Consider the following 25,911-nt stretch of genomic DNA (forward strand, 5'->3'; position numbering starts at 1 on the left):
GCAAGTTAACTGCTCTATATCACTCTTCCTACAACTTATTGAACCAGATATTTGTGATCAACCCTGATTCCCTGTGTTACTCTGTACATGCTTTTCTTCTAACACAGGTGCTTTATCTCAGGGTTCATGGATGAGTTCTGAACATTCTTGAACTTGGATTAAAATACAGATATATGTATGTATGTGTGTGTGTGTGTGTGTGTGTGTGTGTGTGTGTGTGTGTGTGTATATATATATAGAGAGAATATACCTATTATATATATAGATAATATATATCATATGTATATAGTGATACAGATATCTATATCTATCTCTCTATAATCTATATATGTATTATTTATAATTAACATAGATATATATGTATAAAATATATATGTATTTGTTTCTACTTAACACAGGAGTTTTCAACATAGAGCATTTTACTAATTTCTGAGACATTTTTGGTTTTCATGAACATTCAAGGACACTACTGGCATTCAGTGGAACAGGCTAGAGATTTAGACACCCCACCATGTACAGGACAGTGTGCAAGACTTAAAATGATCCATCAGGCATTAAGGAAATTGCTGAACTCATTGATAATTATCTTAGCTCAGATGTAACTCTTTTAGGATATACATATATATCTATATTAATTATATCTATTAATATAGATATGTATGTTTATATTTTATACACACCTCTATATTAATTATATCTATATTAATTATGTATGTATGTGTGTGTGTGTATATATATATATATATATACATATATATATATATGGAGAGAGAGAGAGAGAGATATCATCTTTATATTTTCAATTACGAATATGGGCAACAAACCATAGCACCTTTTCCGTCATAAATATAATCACAGATACTTACATATAACAAGTGTTATGAACCATAAAATATTATTTGTACCTATCATTATATTAAATTTATATTTCAATATACTTGATTTAGTTCTATGAATTTTATTTTTTATATGAAAAACTACATTTTGAAAAGACAACCATCGTTTTCACTAGACTTCCCAATAGGTTCATGGTGTAAAAAGTGTTTGAGAATTCCTAGCAGTATAATGTCTCTTTCATTAACTTATAAGGCCAAATAATACAGAACATACAAGAATAAGATTAGAATCTGAAAGGCCTCTATGCGAATTGTAGCACCACCGTTTCTACTTAACACAGGAGCTTTCAACATAGAGCATTTGACTAATTTCTGGGACATTTTTGGTTTTCATGAACATTCAAGGACACTACTGGCATTCAGTGGAACAGGCTAGAGATTTAGACACCCCACCATGGACAAGACAGTGTGCAAAACTTAAAATGATCCATCAGGCATGAAGGAAATTGCTGAGCTCACTGATAATTATTTTAGCTTAGGACATAACTCTTTTAGGTAAAAACGCCATGTCTTTTGCATGGTCTACTAGATACTGAAGTGTCCTGGAAAGGAACTAGGACACCAATCACTAATGAAAGAAGTTTTTGTTGTTGCCATTAAGAACCTCACCAAGGCTTGTTTCCTATTTTGAAAAATTCTATCACCCACGTTGAAATTACAGAAAGTATTTGAACTATAGTATTTGTATCAGTCTGCATTTGAAATGCTCACATTCATGTTAATTCTAACAACAGTGAAAGCCTATGTCTACTATATATTCTAGGGTAGCTGTATCCAAGCCTTACACTTTAAAATACATATTAGGATACTTTGAGCTCTCCTTCATATTAAGTTGATTTTTCAAATTATATCTATAGATAGGTTAAATTATACATTACTTCGTTTCAGCATAAAATGGGTCATTATGAATTATTTTACATAAAAATGATTCATTGGGTCTGACAGGGTTGAAAACTACTATGTCTACCTAACTTAGCTTCTATAAATCTCAGTTATTTTATCTATAAATAGCATGGGGTAATAACACTTGTCTTAGAAAATGTTTGTGAGAAATAGTAGATAATACCTTATAGGAGTTAGCACAGTGCCAGGTAATGCTTGATCCATATTAGCTATAATATACCATTATTCCATAAATTTTATAAGTTCTTTTTGAAGTTAGAGCCTATGTTTAATACATCTATTTATTGACAATTTCTGGCATGTATCTTTCAACAAATATTCTCTAATGTCTCCAAAGTTTCACCAAAATAACAACCCTTTTATATTTGAAGAAAAAATAATTTTGTCATTCTTAGAAATATATGCATAAAAATATCAAAGTTTGGGCTATTTTATTAGTAAACTGTGGTAGAAATCGTGGGGAGAAAGGAAGAATTAATCCATGACACTACGTCTGTAGCAGCTAACAAAGCCCACTATCAGTCACAGAGAACAAGACAAGGTAAGAATTTCTTAACTGGTTAAATTTACACACAAACAGCAATCTATACGAAATAGTAATAACTGTATGAGTAGATAAACATAGAGACATGCATGTGTCTTTCTACATAATACATACATATTATATAGCAAAAGGAGGGAGAGACAATACTATCTTTCTTTCCAAATTTCTGTTTAAAATAAATGTGATATCAATAGATGAAGAACAAATACAAATGACCACTGATGTTCTTTGGGTAGGTGTACCTGCAATTTGTCTTAAGAGAATTTGAGTCTCTATGCATTTCTGATTGACTGTTTTTCTCATTTTTTAAATTAAATGAACTTGTAATTTTAGAATCCTTTTAGATTTACAGAAAAGTTGCAACAATAGCACAGGGCCTTTCCAGATACCCTGAACCCTAATTATGTCTTATTTACCTGTCACATTACTAATATTTGTCACATCTAACATTGGCTCTATTTTTTTTTCCACATAAAGACTGGCCAGCTCTTACATTCTTTCTCTTCCATAGAGCTTTTTTTGAGAGATATTAAAAAATTAAGATTGCCATTCTGTTTCACACTGAAAATGTCAGAACATATTTTTAGTTCACAGAGCAAAGGTAGGAGTGGGGCTGCTATTTCAAATGTTGAAAATTAAATGAGCATGTTGTGAAGCGGTTGAGACTGGAGATTCAGTTTACGATAGTGTGGTGGAGAACCATCATGTATGGATGCCCAACGTCTCTGAGCATTCTCCTTGCATTTTGACTGGATCCCACCTCGTGTTGCTCATCTTCTGAAGACTGAAGTTTGATAACTCACATCACTGGATTCCTTTGTAGCTATGTCCCAGGTATTTACACTGAATTCAAGCCAGGTATAAAATGAAAATTAAGCAAAGTGGTATAGTGTCTATATCATGGGGATCTGCTTTTTTTTTTTTTTTTAACAGTGGATGCTACAGTACTGTGATACAGGGTTTCACAGTATTATTTAGTCCTGAAGGGCAAAAGTATTGATGGATGTTTTCCCTAAAGAAACTTCACCATATAATTTGACACAGTTCCACATAGCAGCTTTAGAAGCTTGTACTTTAACCTCTGCAATGATTCTTGAGTGACCTAGCAGTCTATAAATAATTCTTTCTTGGCCCAAACTAAACAAAGTGGACTGTGTTGTCTGCAACTAAGAATATTCACTAACATAATAATTTTTAAAACATGAAGGGAGTGGCAAGTAACAAGAGTCCACAAATGTAGAGCTGACTCTGTGGAGGAGATGCTGGCAGAGACATTGAAGATTTAATCACCTGAGGTTAGAAAGCCAATACATTTTGATATGCAATTGCAAAACAGCTGGTCAAACCTTGTTTGCAATACTTATGTTTGACCACATGCCAGCTGAGGCTTTTTGATGAGTGGGAATGGTAGGAAATAAAATTCAGAATGTTGGCAAGTGCTTATTAAATGTTTCCCCCTTTGAAAAATATACTCTCATACATAGAGATATGTTCAAACAGAATCTAGACAGTTTACAGGTAGAGAGACACAAAGGAGAGCAGACATTTTCAAAAGAGGTTCACCTGCTAGTGTCTTGCAATGCAAATTGACTAAGAATACCATAATTTGGAACTCTGCAGGGTTGAGAAAAGCCAGCTGATTCTGTATACAAAAATATACCTATACAAGCAGAAGCTTCTAAGTGCAACTTCAGAAAGAGATAAAATTGTTGCCCAAGGGCTTTACCAGCACCATTCTTTAAGAGATCTTTGAGTGAAAATGAACGGTAGCTTAGCGGCAAAAACCAAATTAAAGGTATTACATTCTCACTCTGGCATATTATTTTTCAGGAACTGAGGCTGCAACGATTAGGTTAAGGGAGATGAATTTATCAGAACAGAGGAGCCAAGAGTTAAGAGTCAAAATTGTCGAGGCTTACGTGGTTACTTGCTCATAAAATTGTCTTAAAGCCCATCTCCTGGAAGCCCGGTAAGTTTTCCAGGAAACGGTATTGTCCACTGTGCCTCACATTTGGCTGGCTACAGCTGTACTTAAAGTAATTCCTGGGGCCCTGCACTCACAGCAATAAACAAAACAAAACAAAACAAACAAAAGACTCCAAGTAGAGCATCTCCCCAGCTAGAAAGGCCACATGCCTGGATTTCCTGGGATGGTTCCCATTTACGGATATTGTAGATAATGGAATGACTTTTAATTATTTTAGAGCCCGTTTCAATTTACTTTCAGTTTTCACAGTACTTACCCTCGAGTACAGGCACTGACAAAATGAGCAAAGTTTTACACCTAATGTAGACTCAAAGTAGTAGAGGGAAAATGATGACCAAATTAATCCAAAAAGCAGCAGGCCATACGAGACGGGCTAGCCCAGAAACTAATTCTGCTGCTAGGGTCAGGAAGTCCTGAATATACTTGTCCAGTAGGACTCTATAGTTGCTATGTATTTTCCATTTTCTGTCTTACTAAATGAGAGATTTTTAAATTGCTGTTATCCTATCTTCTTTTCTCACCGCAACGATATATTGGGAGTGTTAAACGAAGATGGATTTAATTTGTGTCCCAAGATCTACAAAGCGCCAAACCTGAAGCTTGTGAAGAGACTACCGAAAGATCCTAGACTTCAAGCTAAATGTAGTAACTGAATATCATTTTTACACTACCTACATTGAAAGGGAAAGAATGAATTCATTTTATTTAAAGTAAACATAGGTGTAGAAAAGTCATATACGCAGGCTGGATGTTGGTGGCAGATGCTATAAGTACACTCATACATCAGCCTTTCAAATCACTCCCCTCCTTCCCTTTTTCAGTTTTATGCAATGTCCCAACCTCCCCTGCAACATTAGAAATGGACATTAGACAAAGTTTTTCCAATGAGATATATAAGCAATAGTCTTCTAATGCTGTCTCTTCCTTTTTCTCCTTTACTACCCTGAAACATGGATGGAGAACAGCCTTCACTAAAAATGTTAAAATAGGAAGATAAAATAAGCTTTGTTCTTTGAAGGAAGGATTGAGTTACCACACTAACTCCCAAATACCTATATCTGAACTTCTTGTTGAATGAAATAAATGAATCTATTCTTTGCTAATGCTGTGGCTTAATGTGAAACTGAATACATTAGTTTTTATACTTGCTGTGTTCTATGCCATTCCTTAACAGTTTAAAATGTGTTTTACAAGGCTTGACTCATGAAAATATACAGGTTTGCATTTTAGCTGGAAAATGACAGGTTCTTGTAGTAAACAATTTGACAGTAAGAAAAATATCCTTATAAACAAGAGGAAAAATAAATCTACCATGTGTAATAAAAGAAGAATGCATAGTCTCACTAAGTCTTTCTCTACTAAACCATTTCTGAACTAAATAATTTGTTAACCAAGGCCCCTGGTTTAGGGTTTACCACTTTGTGAATTTGGCTTTTTTTTAATCAACAGAAATTAAGAATTTTTACTGCACGAACTTGATAAATAAAGTACTGCTAGAGCCAGGTTATTTGTTTTGCAGTTTTCCTTTAATTAAAAATAGTTCTCTTCTTAAAGAGTGATTCATATTTCTAATTTTAAATGTTTTCATTGTTAAAGAGTGAGCTGGTTTTGTTTCTATGGGAATAAGGTATTTTATTCCATCCAAAATTAAACAAATATATATTCCTTTTCTGGACTCAGAATTATTGTATGTGTCTGTGTTTTGTTTTGATTTTTGATTTTAATTTACATGTGCTGTATCTCTGTAGAGCCAATCACTTATTTAGCCAATTTTCTTTTGGCAGCCATCAAAATGACTAATTTCTTTATAATTACTTATTCCAACTTTTCAAATATTTTTAGATTAGTCTTCTAGATATGGCCAAATACACATTTCCTATCATTAAAGCAAACAAATATTTTTTTTTGCCCAAGTTATCAGTTTAACACATTATGAGATGTTTCACTCTACCTAGAGAAATACTCATGGCTTTCATAAAATCAATAAAGCCTAATTGTGTGACTTCAATAGAAAAAAACAAGTTCTTGCCCAAGTAACCATCTCCGAATATAACATCGCTGCTGAAGTATTTTAATTGTAAAAAGATCCTGTAATATTCAAAATAGTATTATACCAGCTTTTATTAAAAGATATATTGATAAAATAAATAATGGGCCAGGCATAGTGGTTCACGTCTGTAATCCTAGCACTTTGGGAGGCTGAACTGGGCGGTTCACTTGAGGTCAGGATTTTGAGACTAGCCTGGTGAACAAGGTGAAACCCCGTCTCTACTGAAAATACAAAACAAATTAGCCCTGTGTGATGGCAGACACCTGTAACCCCAGCTACTTGGGTGACTGAGGCAGAAGAATCACTTGAACTGGAGAGGTGGAGGTTGCATGGAACCAAGATGGCACCACTGCACTCCAGTGTGGGTGACAGAGCAAAAGTCTGTCTTCAAAAATAAGTAAAATAAGTGACTACTGAATATACGTGATTAATAAACACATACATATATAAAAATGTATATTCATTAAAATAAGCTATGCGGGTATATATCAAAATATCAGAGAGAGAATTTGTGAAAATGTTATTTTATTATTAATATTTTTTCTGTTGCAATAAAAAATGTATTTTCAAATATGTTCTAGTAATTGTGAATGATCTCATTCCAACTCGGCCTAGAAGGCAGGGCAACAACTGAGAAAATCCTCAGCCAGAAACTTCCTGCCAGAGCCGTCCTGAGGCAAAGCAGCAGCAGCAGCCTTTCAAACAGTAATTAAATTCTCTAGTTACAGCTTAATTCCTTAAACTCTGACCCAGCAAATGGAAATACTATAAGACAATCAACTTTCACATTTCCTCTTAGTGATTTATCATGAATTATGTAACCCACTTTTATTGCAATATTGGCGTCTCTCTTGTTATTGAATGAAGATCCCTAATACTATTATCTTCAAATTCTGTTATAGCAGATGGACAAACTCTAAGTTCAAAACCCAGTGATGATGCAGAGAATCTTTTCCCACTTGCATTTAACAGGAGCAATTTAGTTATTGAAGTTTAAAAAAAAACAAAAACAAAGACAAAAACAAAAAAAACAAGAACCCTCAACACTTTAAGTTCTCTCAAAGCTTTTCTTTGTATTTTTAAGGCACTGTAAATCCATTTTATAAGTCAGTAACATAGCAGAAGATAAAAATAAGAACAAGAAAGGAATTCTATTATTAGCATGACTTTTGGAAAAGGAGAAGAGGAGTTCACATACTGGCTTTTAAGGGTTGACTGAAGAAAGCACTTACATTTTAACAGATCATGGAACCAAAGGACAAAATATAACCTTATGAACTACATTAATCTCCCTGAACCACCTTCTAGAACCCAAAATTAGATTATAAATATTTCAAAGCTTTGTGTTACATGTTTATATTTAATAATTTCTCCACAGATGTTACAGAATAAACTTGTTTTAACAGCTGTTTGATAATTACTAAATAACATTAAAATAGTTAAATAATAACAGTAAGTGAATATTAAGCTATTAAAATATTATTAAAATTATAATGTAAATATAATTAATATTAAAATAATGAATGTTAAAACTTTCAAAGGAAATAACCCCGTGTTCATTTTGCTACAAAAAGACCACTTAAGAGGAGAGAGATAAGAGAACAGGCAGATCAAACTGTTCCCTCAAGAAATTAGAAGTAAGTGTGTGTGTGTGTGTGTGCGTGTGTGTGTGCACATGGGTGCTCATGTGCTTGTCATGATTCCTATTCACTATTTCTTTGGTTCACCTTGTGTTTCCTTAGCTCAAACCCTGTATTCATGGTTTTCCTAGTTAGGATGTCTTTTCCCTACTCCTCTGGTGAACACTTACCTGCCTTTCAAAACCCACATAAAGAGTCATCCCTAATATGTGTGTGTGTACATTCATTTCTGTAGACATCTGGCTTCCTTTCTCTTTGCTATTCCACCACTTTCCTTTCTAGAAGAGAGGATCTGCCATTCTTTCAAGAAACTTTGAGGCAATGATGGAAATGGCAGTAACAAGTTGTGGTTCCATCAGTTTCCCAGCCAGACTTTATCTGAACACCAAACTTGAATCAGAAGAGGCCATCACAAAGGTAAATACTGTCAACTTACATCCCTCTCATCCCAAATATCAGCAATGTAACAGCACAGTACAGGCTTATAAAAAAAGATTGTACTAATCACCAAGGAACTGCTGGAGAAATGTTAGGAAATCTCACATTCCAATTAACTTTTCCACTTAAGTCTAAGCTTCAACCAATTATCTTAAATGGAGCAAATGTTCTTAAGAATTCACAAATAGTAATGTTGGTTATACTTCAGTCCTCTCTTGGCTCTTTTGCTAGAAATGAAAAATGCAAAGAGATAGAATTTTTGAAAACGCCAAGTCACTGCATAAATACTATAAAACACTTGGCAACACCTGTAATATTTTGGCACTGGTACCCATCTGTCTGCAGTATTACCCTTTATCATTAAATTGCAAACTTAGGTACCGTAAGAACTAAAGTTGAATAAATATTTTTATGAACAGCTCAATAAAAATTTACCAGACACCTGTTTGAATGTATTTAAAATTTCCAAAAGTTTGTGAAATAAAACATAAAACAACCCAGTTTGGTCAAATATAAGCACAGCTTATGTTTTAAAAAGTATAACAAATACTTTATCATCCATGCTCTAGATGATTAAAAGGTAAGACTGATGATTCAGATAGAAATCATTCTAATGAAAGCTATTACTTTAGGTTGAACCATATAATTGTTCTATTTTTGTAGGTCAAAAGGGTCAAATATCAAAGATATCATGTGGCTTGATCTTGTAATGAACAGTTCTGCATGACAAAGTCTTGACTGTGTCCTAAGTGACAATCCATTTTGTACTTTACAAGAAAGTCTATTATATTAAAAAAAATAACTAGTGCATTCACAAAACCTAGTCTAGTTATTAATCAAGATACTGAAGAGATCAGTGTGGGGGAGATGGAGAGAAATAAAGAACAGGATTGTATAGCTTAAAACAAAGTTGAGGAATCCCTGGAGATCATCAAGATATACTAAATTTGATTCATTTGAGAACAGCATTGATCCTAGAGGGGATCATTTAGACATTAGTGAATACTTTTCTAGAAATTCAGCCACTCCTCAGGGAACTTCCCATTTCCTCCGTCACCAGATAGGGATTAATTCTGTCTACTCAAAGAGATCTAAAGCTTTCAAGCTCACAAGAGAATATTATCCTGACATGCGACTCTAAAATAGGGGGCAGTAAAGAAACTTACGGCTGTTAAGAATTTTCTTGGGATTCTAAAACTGCAAGATCCACACTCATAAGGAGTAGTTGATATAGAAAAAAGATTTCTAAAAAGTGGTGAAAAGAGAGTTGGGTGCGAATATTTAAAAAAAGGCACAATAAAAGCTAGGCAAAACAGTCGGAAGTCTCAGGTCAGGATGGAGTGGTCAAAGACAGTAACGAAAGTTAGTGAGGTCAGTAGAGAGAATTAACCTAAGAGTTATATTTGAGTTGCATGCCACACTCATCCCTTTTCCATAAATAGAAAGTCATCCAAGGGGATTGTTTTTCTCTAATTGTGCACTGGTTACTACCCGTACTTAAAGGACTCTAACTGCAGAGTAGCCTCCAAAATCCAAGATTGTCTAGAGCTCCAGTTCATAAATACATTGACTGCCTAATTTTTCCCAAATGTATCATTTTTTTTCCTACAACAAAACTCTTATATTACAAAATAGATTGGGTTCAAATCATTTAGTTTCACATCAGTCCTTGGGAATGAATATGCAATTGAAAAATAAAATTGAATTATTTGTTTTAAATCTGCCATGGAACAAAGCAAGGAACAAATAATTGCTTAAAACTAAACATTTGTTAAAGCATGTCTTAAACCATTTTAAATATGGCCCTTGTACCAGAAATATTAAAAGGATAAAGTTAGTATCTCCTTTCTGATGAAATTTTTCCCGTACATGTATTTAATTATCTGCCAATAGTAGAGTTTTATAAAGTTATAAACCTATGATGTCAGAGGGTGTCTTAGACATCATCTTGCAATGTAAGTCATGTCAAATGTTCCCCCAGAGTTAGTGGTAGGTTTCCGTCCTGTGCTTTCTGAACCTTATATGTTGTTCTGCAAGGACAGAGTGAAAAAAGATGACATGAATCTAATACTAGTAAAAGCTCAAGAGGTTACTTCCTACTGCTTATTTTAGTGCTTTTACTAAGTCAAAGTAAGCGGTATCTCTTTTATTATCCCTCCAAGTTCAATTCTAGTCAAAATCAGCTTCAAAATCAACTTTGTTGGATAGAGACATACTGAAAGAAAATAACAAACATATCATGAAGACTAAAGGCATTCTTAAAATTTCATCAGGCAGGAAAACATGGTGGAGATGCTAATAAAAGTGTAAACATCTGAGTTCATCATCATAACATTCAGGCACCATGCACAGAGAAGAGAGGGGTGCCTTTGGAATTATTTGGAAGAAAATGCCATTAGAAAAGAAAGGAGAAATAAGAATGAAACAGTAGTACAAATATATTTCTTAAATTAGCAGTAAAAGCGTATAGAAGGCGCTTTCATTGGTTAAAAAAATCAATTTTAGAAATTATCATTTGAAAATAATTACTAAGTAGATTTTTATGCTTACTTTATTCTCAAAATTATTTTAGGAGGTCCCTATCCTTAAGTAGCTCAAGACTTAGGTAAAGAAAATTACACTAACATATATAAAATACATAAAAATTTTGAGGCACTATATCAAAAATGATCTCAAATGTCACAAGACTAATGGAGAAAAATATCAAATACAAATAGATGTGCCTGAGATGGCACATTCTTTTAATTTTGAGTAATGACTTTTTATACAGAATTCAAAGAGTGAGGTCTAAAAACTTCACAACAGTATTACATCCTACTTAGCCCATCGGGGAACTTGGGGTTCTGGCTTTGCTATCTACAATTTCAGAAAAGTTGGAGACATTTTTTCTCAGCCATAAATGTAAGAATCTCAATATACATGATACTGTATTTCTTTTATACAAGATTTTGGATGCGTTGAACACTGTAAAACATTAATGTCACACCATAAAGGATGGTGGTGGTTGGGGTCATTGATATTATTGTGTGTATCATGGTCATCAGCAGAGTCATCATTATCATACTAGAAGCAGCAATTTTATATCATCTTGACTTTGTGGGATGTGAATAATTGGTGGAATACTGATTCTGCTAACACAGTGAATGCATTTTTTGTCAGAGTTTTAAAAAACCATTTATTGTGGTATAATTGAAATACAGCTAAATGCATGCATTTTAAATGTACAACTTTTTTAGGTCTTGGCATGTGCATTCACCAATGGGACCATCACCATGATTAACAGAATTAAAGTTATATTTCAAAACTTTCTCCAAAAGTTCCTTTGAGCTTCTTCATAATCATTTCCTCTCATCCTTTCCTTTGCTTACTTCCCAGGAAACCTCTGATCTGATTTCTTAGGAAATTAATCTGAATTTCAAATTTTCTGTACTTTTATGTAAATAAAATTATACTGCAAGAACTCCTGTCTGAATTCTGTCACTCACCATAACTATTTTGAGACTTACTCATGACACTGTGTATATCAATAACTCATTCCTTTTTACTATTAAAGAGTATTTCAGTCTCTAGATAGACGACAGCTTGTATATCTATTCACCTACTGATGAAGACTTGGGTTGTTTTCAGTTTTTAGCTATTACAAAAAAGCAGCTATGAATATCTGTATACAAGTTTTGTATGGACACATGTTTTCTTTTCAATAAATTAATGAATTTTTTTCCCAAGTGCTCTACCATTTTATATTCCCACCAACAATAGAGTTCCAGTTCTATCACATTCTCACCAACGCTTAGTGACAACAGGATAAAGATACAGAGGAGAAAACTAGAAGTGTATCATTATAATTACCTCATATTGTATGTGAAGTAGTATTAATATGATATTACTGGTATGCTGTTGTAACTTAAAGATATATACGTAATAAACTCTAAAGCAATCACTAAAATAACAAATAATGAGATATGAATAACCCAACAAACTATATCAAACACAATTATAAAAAATATTCAAGTGGTCCAAAAAAGGCAAAAAATAACAATAGGGACAAAGAACATGCTATTATACTAAGTACGAAGTGATTTTCATATGGTTTTAATTTGAATTTCCCTAATAATTAAAGATACTGAAGATATTTTCATGTGTTTACTTGCTATCAATACAAATATCCCATGTGTACTTTAAAATAGTATGTATTTTGTTCTTGTTGGGCAGAGTGTTCTATGTAGCATACCTACAAGTAGTGTAACTACTTGTTTCTGTATTTAAAGTGTATTTTTTATAGGCAAGATATGCTTGCATGTTGCTTTTTTATTCAATCTGACAACCTCTGCCTTTTATTCAGGGCATTTAGATTGTTTTTTAATTTAATGTGATCACTGACATATTTAGGTTTTAGTCTATTGTCTTGCTATTTGCTTTCTGTTTTCCTCCATTTGTTTATTATTCCTTTATAGGATTTATCATTTTTTATATTAAAATTTGTCTACTTTATTGGTATTTTAGCCATAACTTTTTTTGTTTTCTCATTTTAGTGGCTGCTTTCAAGTTTATAATACACCTCTTTAAGTGGATATTTACATGATAATAGAATATACAGACATGAGTTGTGTTCTGTTCATTTTGCTTGTTGGGATAGATTATTTAGGAAAAATGTGTTGGCCTCCTGAAGCTCTGGCTCTCTCACATGTAAAAGAACAACAATCATAATGACAATGATTAGTTGTGAAATACCATACATATGATGGAATTTGAGATACAGTACATGACTATACAAATATCCATGCCTAAAATTAAGATTTTATTTGTAGTGATTTGGGTTTTGTTTTAGATATTTCTTCCTGGTCATTAATATTTCTTGAACACACTGCTTACCTATTTAGAACTTCCTTTTCCCAGCCTTCAAATATTACCTTCCTTTAAACATCTTTTATTTGGAGTCAAATAACTATCCTATTGTCAAGACAGTAGCACAAGGCAGAACTGGCCACTTCTACCCACCTCCCTAAGACCGCCTCCCCCTACTGAGGATGTCAGCCTCAGCATCATCTCCATTCCAATTGTACTGAAAGCTACGAGGCAAAAACAAACAAACAAACAAAAAAAACAAACAAAAATCATTTGTCTTTTATATTTATCTCAGTGTCTGTAACACCACGAAAAGTACCTCACACTGACATAATGTTCAATGAATTATTTCTCTACAGAGCGTTGGGGTTGATACTGAAAAAAAGCAATTGCTCAGAAAGCTGAATTTTACATTATACAGATCTAGATCAACAGGGACCTGCCCAGTGTGGCCAGGAACAGCACTAGCATGCTGATTTTCTTTTTCTGCTTTCAAAGTAGGTGGTCTATACAAGTGGTACATCCAGGAAGTGAGGGAATGAACCAAATAGAGATAGACTGTCATTTTAGTTTTGAGATCTTGAAAATACTGCTAAATCTGTTGTAGTGTAATACTAGGTGTACTACACTCAGTGGAAATTGCTTCAACCCACATTGGAGTGACTAGCAAGCCATTAGGACTTCCCTTGTTTCCCTTCCACACATAAAACATACAAGTGATAGTTTTAAGATGTTCCAATCATTGATAGACCAATAACCCAGGAGTTATACGGTGGTTTTTTTTTTTTTTTTTTTTTTTGCAAAAATGAATTGAGCTAATTAGTGAAAAATCCAAAGAGGTTTCCAGCATCAAACTGAGTGCTGGGGTTGGGAAACACGTGGCCAAGGCTATTAGATACCATGGGGAAGCAAACAAACAAGAAAACCTATTGAGTAGTGATCAAGAACCAGATCAGCCTGCAGAGAAGAAAGGGAAAGCGGAAAAGAAAGGGAGATAGGGGTACAGTGAAAGGAGAGAGTATGTGTGTAAATAGAAAGATAGAAAAACAAATACAGGTGAATAAACTTTCAGAGAAAAAGAGAGGAATAAATAACCATAATCATTTCTGCCACTGGGACATTTGTTTGGCTTCTCCTGGATACCTGCAAGGACTTTCTGTTCTCATATATTAAAATCTGTCCCCACCTAATCCCTTTCCATGTACTAGTTTAATTGCAGAGGGTTTTCTTTCCTGTGACTGAGACAGACTTCTGCAGAACAGTCCCTATTACGCCAAAGATTGCTGTTTGTACCCCAACTGCGCCCTAAAGATTTGGAAGATTTTATTTAAATTCTGTTTGGCTCTCAATTTAAAACTAAGTAAAGTTCATAGCACCTTGCATCTCTGTCTATGGAATATTGCATGATATCTGTAAAGAAGCATCCTGACGTGATATTTTCTAGTTTACTGACTGTGAATTAATTCTCTTTGGTGACCCTAACTTCATATTTTATGACATTCAATTCAGATATCTCCAAAACTCCTTCTGCTATTTATTATAAGACCCTTAGATTTTAGTGGGAAGCAGTAATTATGTAAATTATGTTCTATTGGCTTTGCTGTGTGTGGATAGGGAATGCTCAATCTCATTTAGTAAGCAAAGGGCAGAATTGGTTATTATATCTCCCTCCTGCTAGACATAATCACAATGTAGGCAATGATTAGTAAAAAATCTAAATAAGTAAATAAATTCTAATCCCATAAAGTGTGACTGAACTCCTTTCTTTAGAAAGCTGTAGAACTATCTTCAATGACAAATGACTTCCTGATATTGACACCATCACTGTAAAATGGCTCAGGCGACTGAGGAAATGCTTCTTCCCATATAGCCTAGGAAGAGACTGCTAGTAATCTAGGCAATAAATCAGATTCATGATGATGCTCAGGCTGTCATTTTAAAATATGAGTCTGCTGTGCTATCAAATATTTTTAAATGTGGTATTAAATAAACTATCTTGCATAGAGCTTAGTTTATGCTTAATTCATACTCAGCCCCGGCTGAGCAGCACATGGCATGGTGGAGAGCCATAGGCCTGAGGGACTCTGTGCACCACATCTGGGTAGCTAGGAATTGAACGTGGCTGCCACATTGTTCAAAAAATCCAAGACAATCATGCCTCTAAACAACAACATTATGAGTTTAGTGTTACTGCCTGTCAAGATGGGGTGTAACTTTCAGCACATTTGCCATGGTGAAACTGAGATTCAAAGAGGTTAAGGGTTCTCCAGGAAGTCAAGAAACATGTTAGACCCAGAACCATTCTGGAACTCAGGTTTATAATCTTGTAGGCCAGATCGTTTTTGGTATAATATGGAATCACTCTTTAAGTCAATAACTTCCATGGTATTTAACTACAGTGCTTTACATATAAGCTTCACTCAAGAAATGTAGGTGGAATTAAACGGATACTCCAAGAAGCAAGTGAAGCTGATTGTCCAGTCAGTTACATAAGTAGAATATTTAAATGCCATTACCATGCCTATTCAACGCTACTATAAATGAGGACATATTTGCGCTCTTACCAGAAGCGTTTTGTTGACTAGACTTTCTCAACATAATTCTTTACTCCAATGGTTAACATCAATTAAAAGCAGGTTAAGTAACACATACCTACTATCACCTTTATGACCTACCTCCACTCTTGCAGGGAGTCAGCATGAAATTTGCTTTTATTTCAGAAGTTTGCAAAAAGGAGGCACCAAAATCTCAACTATAGAGTCCACAGAAAACAGCATCAACATATGCACAAAATGTCAGTCCCCTAACTCTCAAATTTCTTATTCAAACTGGCAGACCATACTGGCATTTTCTCTTTATAACTCACTGAGAGACTTACTTGTCTTCCTCCTGAGGGACTGGTTTATGATAAGCATAAAACATTTCATTAACAGGAGCAAAGGAAAGTGAAATTCAATGTCATCATTAATCATGAAATGATCAACTATAAACTTAGGATCAAAGAGCAAAGATACCCAGCACCTTAGATTTATATTATACTTTCTCATTTTCAAAGCATTTTCGTATGTGTTATCTTAATTAATCTTTACGTGATGTTTTAGGAATTAGACATTTATTTACAACCCCTTGTAACTCAGATTTCTGCAAGGGCTTAATTGGTCATGCCTCTGTTCTCTGCAAATGCTGTCGAGTGCCCCATTCTGAAATCACACAGCATCCATAGTATTCTAAAGATTAGAAATTCTAACTCTTTGTTTTAACTTGTAGTAAGAGAGATAAAATTAAAATTGAAATTATTTAGAATTAAAATCTCTGGAGGGCACTGAAGTGCCATTTATGGGGGGATAATTAAGGCCCCAAATTAAAGTTGAAAAACTATTTCAACTACATTTTCATTTTACCAGTTTTACTGCTTGCCTTGATAAGGTCCACAGCATTTTTTCAAGTGAAGAGTTTGGATAGAGGGGGAAAAAATATCACACTTCCTAAGTTCCACTTGTATCTTATTTGTGGCTTCACAACAGGGGGCTACTTTGTAGTATCGAATGTACTAGAACCCATTTGAGCTTTGATTTTCTCATCAGTGAAATGAGGAAGTTGGACAAAACTATCTCTTAGATTTATTTCCCAGTCTCAGTTCTCTGACTCTTACTTTGGTAGAACTTTTTCTTTTATAGCAGTCTGTTCAGTGGTCCTCCCTTGGCCTCATTACTCAAGTTGGAACTTTTTGGCATGAGAATATTGCTGTCATATTTAGTGTAAAGACCTGAAGCTCAGCACAAAAGGTATAATCATGTTATTAATGCTAATAATAATATAGCTATCATTTTAAATACTTAATAAGTTCTATGAAATTTATATATAATATCGATCTCAAAAAAACCTAACAATTTGGTGAGATATGATTATCCCTATTTTTTATATTAGACAAGCTAAAGCTCAGAAGTGAAAGCAACACTATTAATAAAACATCCTATTTTCAGGACATCAGTATACATTTTTCCACCCCAGTTCACAGCGCAGAACTGTCAGGGTAAGGGGAGGCATGGATGAGTTCATCTGTGATGTGTACGCATTTTTCAAAGTCTCAACATAAATTCACTGTGAACTCATTTCTTTCTGCAAAACAGAACCATTTATATAAAGAAAAGGTAACTGTGCAGTTCTCATGCCATTTTTATGATAAAAGAAAACATGCACCAGTAGCTTCAAAATAGTATTTCTGGAGTCAGTGATATTGAGCCTCTGTAATAAGAATAAAATCTCAGAGTTCAGGAAACTGATGACAGAATTAATGCCAAAAACTGTTGGCATTTATTTTCAATATTCTAAAAGGAGACAAATAGTAATTACAAGTGTAACTTCACTTAAAGTTAATATTTTATCAGTAAAATGGAAAATATTGTAAAAAATTACATACTTTTATATAGTATACATAAAAATACATATAAAAAGCATTACAGTACATATAGTACTTTTCATACATGGCCAGGTATAAATTTCTTCTTCGAAATGATGTTGTTAAAAAATACACATATCGTTATTGCTAGCACAGATGGTGCCTCCTACCAAAAGGAAAACAGGCACAGAACATAGAAAATTTTATGAAAACTGTCAATAATAATATAGATAATGCTCAGTTTAATGGTCCATTCCAGAGTGCACTTCTGTGCACTTGCCCCATGAACCAGGATGCTTTTAGGCCAGTCTGGTGGAAACAAGCACTATTCCTGTTCTGGATGAGCACTGCAAACTGTCTCATCTAGTGCTTGGGTGGCCCTAGATGGTATTCTCACATGCATCATGATTTAGCTGCACTTATCATTACTCAGCTGATTTCTAAAGGAGAACCCTTGGAAGGGTTAAAATATATTTCTATTTTATTTTACTGATTACAACTGGATAAATATTCATAGACATTTTATTCTCTTTGACATGCCCTATGTTGGCTGTCATACTGTTTTGTTTTTCTGCTTATCAATCAAATTCAGATTTTCAGACTTTCTATTCTAGTCAAGAGGGATTAACAGGGGCCAGAGATACCCTCTCACATAAAAAATCAAGCAGTCAATAAAATATATCAAACAATGATTTTCAATATAATGGAGATATGCTCATGATAAGCAGTAATCCCTGAGAAAGAGAAAAAGAAACAAAGAAAGTGAGCCCTAAAATTACTTCAGCTTATTGCCTTTGAGGGAGTTTTTTTTTTTTTTTTATAAGTGTTGCATGTTTTTAAAAATTTAAGTTGAGGCATGGAAGATTAAAAGACCCAGTTAAGATTTCCTACGATGGAAAAGAAAATACATAATATGAAAACACAGTGGCTTACATTTTAGCAGATTAGACATTAGCAAGGAAAAGCTTAGTGAATTTAAACACACACAATAGAAGTAATCCAAAGTGAAACACAGAAAGAAAAAAGAAGAAAAAATAAATTAGGAAAAGTTGGGGGGTGGGGGGCAAGAGGAGAGAGAACATTAGGACAAATACCTAATGCATGCAGGGCTTAACACCTAGATGATGGCTTGACAGGTGCAGCAAACCATCATGGGACAAGTATGCCTAGGTAACAAACCTGCACATTCTGTACCTGATAATGGTAAGGAAGGGGAAAGGGAAGGGGAAGGGGAAGGGGCACTTAACCAAAGCAGATACGTATCACATAAGCACATGATAACAGGCTCAAAATTATTGTCTTTAGGGAAATGTGAAATACAACCACTATAAGATAACACTACACATGAATCAAAATGTCCAAAATTTCAAAAGCTGGCTTTACCATGTACAGATACTCCTCAACTTAAAAGGGTGTCATATCACGAAAAACCCATCATAAGACAAAACTATCATAAGTTTAAAATGCACCAAACATGGACAATATAGCAGATGGTCCCCAGCTAAAAATTGGTTCGATTTAGGATTCATAAACTTTATGATGGTGCAAAAGTGATAGGCATTCAATAGAAACTTTAACCCAATTATAAGTCCTAAAAATCACCTCAGCTTACAATGGGATTACACCATGATAAATATATTTTAAAGTAAAAAATCATTATGTCCAATCATCATAAGTCAGGGACCATTTGTATTGGAAGGATGTGTTTGACCTAGAACTCTCAAACTCACTACATTTGTAGTGGAAGCATAAAATGGTACAGTCATCTGGAAAACACATCTCAAATATTAAACATATCCCTAATATGTGATCTAGCTATCCATTCCACTCTATGTAGTCATTCAAGATAAATAAAAACATATGGCCACACAAATATTTATGTGCAAATATCAGTTTTAATATGAGTCACTCATTTAACATATGGGTCACTTTGTTGTCATTAACCAAAAACTGGAAACAAACCAAAGTAACCATCAAGAGGTGAATGGTAAAATAAACTGTGATATATTAATAAAATGGAATGCTACCCAGCAATAAAAAGAAATCAACTATTGATATATCCTACAACTTGGATGGATCTCAAAATAATTACGTTGAATGAATAGAACCACTCAAAGGATTACGTACCATATTGTTCTAGTTACAGGAAATCCTAGAAAATGCAAAATGAAAAGTATTCTATAACATCAGAAAGCAAACCAGTGACTGCCTTGGCACATGGGAAGTCAAAAGGAATGACTTTCCATGAGGCATAAAGAATCTTTTGGGGGACAGATGGATATGTTCATCATGTTTTCTGTAGTGATGATTTCTCAGGAGGTACACATGTGTTAAAACTTAACAAACTGTATACTTAAAATGTATAGATTTCAGGTTATGTCAATCTTTTCTCAATAAAACTGTTTCTAAGCTTTCAAATATCCAGCTTCCTGAAAAACTGGAAGCTCCAGCTGCATTCCCTCTGCATGATCGTATGGCAATGGAAGCCATTTCTTTTCTGATAATCACCTGTTCTCTCGTTTTCCATAGTCTTCATTCCTCCCCTTTGTTGTTCCTTTCCTGCTTTATTCATTTACATGACTCCAATAGGAATTTTAATTTGTACCTACCAATTATTTCTTATCTTCTATTTTATCAAAGGGGTATTAGTCTCTCTCCTAAGTCTGAAGGGAGAAATCCTCCAAATCCCATAGTTTACTCTACAGTACCCTCTGTTATTTGGTTCCAACTGATTTTCCAAACCTATTTATTAAGATTTCCTTCATCAGATCACATATGCAAGAAACTCTACTTCTTAGACAATATTGCCCACATTCCCAAATAAGCTATATGTTCTGGGTGTATTTACTTATCATGGTAACGAGATTCATGGTTAAAGCATTTGCAATGAGAGAGCTAAAGAAAAAAGACCATCTTTAACAAATGCAGGAATTATTTCTACCAAATAAAAACTGAAATTCTTTTTTTTCTAAGAAGCAGAGGTAAAAAGAAAAGAACCTTTGAGAGAAAAATGAGTTCCTGCTGTTCAGTGAATGACATAAGAGGTTTAAAACTAAATGTTCTCACAGAAAATGCAAGGTTATAAAAGTTATCATCAGCCATCTCATTAGCATAAGCTAGTGTAGATGTGGTTCTACCCCAAGTGATGGGCTAGTGATGCTCTAAGTCCATTGTCTTTAATTACACATCTCCACATGTCAAGATACTGTTGAATCAAGATTACATTTCTGGTTATGTTGGGTCATACCAAGCTATAGATCATGTTGTGTATCTTTTTTTTTTTTTTAAATCCCCTGTAAATCCACCCCAGTCATGGCATCATTTTATCGTTTGAAATATTCTTCTTCACTTGCTTCCAAAGATGAAGAATAAATAATAAATATTATGAGAGTACTGAGGGAATTTATAACATTACTTTTACTTTTTTATTACTTTTGGGTAAGAGGTTATTAAAATATAATTACTGCATACTTCGCATGCCTGTCTTAAATTCATTCTTAAATATTTTAATATTTGTAAAAGTTTCACAGTATATACTCACAAATAAAACTTCTCATCCCATACTGGATTCAAGTTTCCAAAAATGGTTTTTGTTCTTCTTTTGTTCTTTCCCACTTGAACTGTAACATATGGATCACTAGACCCTGTTTTGTCTTTTGCCTGTAGACCCCGTGCAGAAACCACTGAAATAAATCAAAATAAACATTTTAATGGACAGACCCGTCAGAAACAAAAGATAATTATAACAAAGACAATTTTCATGTCATTTGGTTCCTTGGGTTTACAGATGTAGCCCCATGGCTTTCATTCTCATGACCAACAGAACTTTAAAAAAAAAAAGTTTAATAAAAATAAATATACAACATTAAAATCTGTAATTTTTGCTTTTGCCTGCAATGAAGAGTAGCTATATACATACACATGCATATGCATATTAGCTATATACTCATATACATTATTGCATACATGTACAGAGAAATGAGGAAGACATATCTACACTTACATGAAAAATTACCCAACATAATTCAAAGGCCTGCAATCCAAACTCATTTATTTGTGAATCTGTTGTCAATATTGATCAACTCTACACAGTTGAGAAAGCATCTTTATTTATCTTGTAAATACAAAATGAGTAAGTAAAGAGGCTTGGTAAATGTTAACAGGCTGCACAGTCACTTGCTGTTAACATTACAAGCAACTTCAGAAGTCCAATTTACTAGATATCACTAAATGCAAATTGCCCTGACTCCAAGACCAAATGGATGAGGGATATTGAGCCAGGATTAAGTAAAATAACATCTATTTTCTCTTTTAAAAAATTAACTGAAGAGATTATTAGATACTGTTATAATTTATCACTGGTAGGCAGCACTGAAAGCTAATTTCTTGTAAACTGCAGGGTACTAATGAATATATTGAAAAAAAGAAACTTTTTCCTGTGAAAGAATTTTTGATTAGAACAAGACACAGACTAAAATTACTTGACTTTTCTAGTATACATTTTCGAAATTCAAAGTACCAACTAGTCTCGTTCATATTAACCTAATTCAAAAAAAGAATCATTTATTTTACCTATAATTATTATTAGCAGTTATTTCTAGGACATAAAAAATCTCAATGTACTGCACATATATGTTTATTATGGCACTGTTTACAACAGCCAAAACTTGGAACCAACCCAAATGCCAATCAATGATAGACTGGATTTTAAAAATGTGGCAAATATACACCATAGAATACTATGCCACCATAAAAAAGGATGAGTTCATGTCCTTTTCAGGGACATGGATTAAACTAGTAAACATCATTCTTAGCAAACTAACACAAGAATAGAAAACTAAACACTGTATGTTCTCACTCATAAGTGGGAGTTGAACAATGAGAACACATGGACACAGGGAGGGGAGCATCACACACTGGGGCCTGTCAGGGAGTAGGGGGCTAGGGGAAGGATAAGCATCAGGAGAAACACCTAACGCAGATGACAGGGTGGTGGATGCAGCAAACCACCATGGCACATGTATAACTATGTAACAAACCTGCACATTCTATATATGTACCCCAGATCCTAAAATATAATAATAAAAAAACCTGAATGTTCAATAAATTATTTTAAAAAGACTTATTTTTACCTGTAATGGTTATTTTTGCAGACCACTTAGATGTCCCATCCAGTACACTCTGTTTGGCCGCCTTTGTATACTGCACAAAATCTTCTTTAGAAATCTGAAACATTTCCTGGATTACTTCGAATACCTCTGGCCGGTTTTTCTCCCTGATCTTCATTCTTTCTTTCATTGCTGTAATAATGGTCTGAGTCTTGTCCTCGGCACCATGTTTAGAACTCTTTTCTGCTGCTCCTATGGTGGAAAAATCAATGGTGATGTGAATGTACATGCCGTTACTTTTTGATGGCCAAAGAGGGAGGAAAAGGAGGAGGAATGGGAGGATGAATGAGAGCTTTCATTCTATGGAGTCAGATGGCTTTTTAGGAAAATATCAGGAGAACGAATTGCTATGCTGAGATTCAGAAGAAATAGTATTCCTTTGTGTTACTGGCAAATAAATTGACCTCCTATGATTCCCAGGCCCTTCTCTTGTATTACTGAACAAAATTAGGTGTTGTGCAAAAATTTGGTTTGAAGTTTCAAAAAAGAATTCAAATACAGCAAAAAGAATGGACACAAGGAATTGTGTTATATACCACACGTATTTCCTCAATGGGTATCCAAAACAAAATTGAGAAATAGATTGGATATATGCAGCAAATGACACTTGGAAAACAGTAATTCAAACACATCACTGTTATTTGCTGAATATTAAAGTGGAATGTAAGATTTTACTTGGAAAGAAACTGATTGAGCTGTTTAAAAAAGATTTGGACACTGCTAGGCTAAATGATCTGTGAAGTAACTGATAGAAGACAGACTTGAACTCTCTTTCTCTAATATATCCAGAGCTTTTAAATGACTGAATACTCATAGTTCACTAAAAACTTTATTCCTGGGGCATTGTTTTTCATGACAGATCTCAACTTTCTGGACATTTTTGTTTGTAACACAAACCCTTCTGTCAGTGAAAGATTTCTAAAATTCCATTTTTGGATCCCCCACCTTAAGCTATTGGCTAGATATTCTCATGGCTCTGTATGGCTTTCTGGGTTACCCAATATTACACAAGTTAATAATGGACCATGATTTCAATTTCCACAATTCCTTAGAGAGTTTAAAGTAAGAAAGCAAAAACTCATGTACCAGTGTCTACAGGAACTGCTGCTGCTAAAATCAAACATTTTTGGTATAGAAGTAACTGAAAGATAGCAAAAATAATTTTAAAAACTTGTGTTCATAGATAGCAATTGCTCTAATTTTCATTGACGTGACTGTAATTTTGCCTAACTAGTATTCTTAGTTTTTTCTGAAATACATTTCTGAAATAGGCATACTAATATCTCACAAACTACTGAAAGATTAAATGGGATGGTTTTTAGGCAGGCATAATTTCTACCATAAAAGATAACATCAGTAATGTTCTTTGAACCTAATTTGTGAATATTGAGCCCAATTTAACTATAGAAATAAAGATAAAAGATGAAAGCAACTATTAACTTTGCTTATGATAAATTCATATACAATTTGACAGCAATAATTTTATGTAAATGTTCATTTATTTGTAGGTGTAATATCTGTTTCCTAGAGAGGAAAAAATGTATTCATGATGAGTGTAAATAGAGGAGGCTAAAATATATGAATATTCCACTGTTAGAGCAGACTACCTGTCCTTATCTTTTATTTTAATGTTTGAGGACTTAAACCACATTTTAAAAAAGGAATATAACAAAAATGAATGAATTCCACTAAAGGTAATTTAAAAGGACATTATAAATGGCCTACATTGTTGAAACGCTTCCGCGGAATAGCTACACATTTATAAACTGCATGCAAATAAGATGTTTTTAATTGATCACTATTGGATTAACTACACATAATAACATAATTCCATAAGTCCCTAATTATTAAACAGCAAAATTAGCTTAGGCTGAACTAAATAGTTGTAACTACCTAATACACATATTTTATTCAAGTATTTAATATTTATAAAATGGAAAGGAGAGTGGTGGCTGGAAGATATTCTCTACGAGACACAAAGTGCTTCAAAAACGTAGTCTGTGACTGCCAGCTAAGGAATGTCCAAAAGGTTAGAAGTGTCACACAAATGTTTATTCTCTTCCAAATTTCTAAACAGCTATTTTTATTGTTGCTATTAATGCTCCCCTAAAGGCTATAGGAAGAAGTGCTAAAGTCATGTAGAGTAAATATATTTTGGATTACTTCTCTAAATTCAGGAAGAGCCCATCTAACTACCATCCACACAATAAATGCTCATTCAAGCAATAGATGCCAAATTCAAAGCCAGAACATGAAGAAATTTTTCATCAAAATGCATCAGACTTCTATCCTTGAGGACTGCCTCTTGTCATTAAAAAAAAAAAAAAAAGTTAGGAAAGCTTCAGCATTAGCTTTGAAATTTCACTTATTCTTACGTATTATTGATGGTATTACAGAAGATCTATTCTAATATCCACAGGCAAAAGAGTCATAAACTGAAATTGCCAATTGGAGGACAGCAGGTTAACAGAGACATATGTTTAAGCAGTTTCTCTGTTATTTCTAGAAAAAATATATAGCTTTTAAAAATTTCTACTTTTGCATTTTTGATTAGAAGAAAATTATTCATCTTCGATTGTTTAGCTCAGAGATAGAGACAAATTCATAATTAATTTTTGTGACTCATTTACAAGTACTTTCCATTGCCCTATTTATCAAACCCACCTGTCTTAGGTTTCTAATGAAACTCTTTTTTATATAGTTGCGATTTGCCATGAATTTCTAGCCCTGTGGTTTATTTTTTTTTCAGCCTTACTTTTTATTTAAAAGTAATCAGAGGCCGGGCACGGTGGCTCAAGCCTGTAATCCCAGCACTTTGGGAGGCCGAGGCGGGTGGATCACGAGGTCAAGAGATCGAGACCATCCTGGTCAACATGGTGAAACCCCGTCTCTACTAAAAATACAAAACATTAGCTGGGCATGGTGGTGCGTGCCTGTAATCCCAGCTACTCAGGAGGCTGAGGCAGGAGAATTGCCTGAACCCAGGAGGCAGAGGTTGCGGTGAGCCGAGATCGTGCCATTGCACTTCAGCCTGGGTAACA

The 25,911-nt window shown here is 34.0% G+C and overlaps 1 protein-coding gene across 2 annotated transcripts in view; it reads right to left on the reverse strand.

The window, feature by feature from the left end:
* UNC13C (unc-13 homolog C) overlaps positions 1-25,911 on the reverse strand; it is a 605,313-nt gene that overhangs the window by 308,450 nt on the left and 270,952 nt on the right. For both annotated transcript variants that reach the window (XM_032297403.1, XM_032297404.1), the window contains exons 9-10: positions 22,835-23,062; positions 21,244-21,385 (exon numbers count right to left, since the gene is read on the reverse strand). In XM_032297403.1, coding sequence (XP_032153294.1) covers positions 21,244-21,385; positions 22,835-23,062 — 370 coding nt within the window. The remainder of the gene's footprint in view (positions 1-21,243; positions 21,386-22,834; positions 23,063-25,911) is intronic.

The sequence above is a fragment of the Sapajus apella genome, unplaced genomic scaffold (assembly GCF_009761245.1).
Source record: "Sapajus apella isolate SASKATOON/1434 unplaced genomic scaffold, GSC_monkey_1.0 scaffold37, whole genome shotgun sequence".
In the NCBI taxonomy this organism is placed as follows: domain Eukaryota; kingdom Metazoa; phylum Chordata; class Mammalia; order Primates; family Cebidae; genus Sapajus; species Sapajus apella.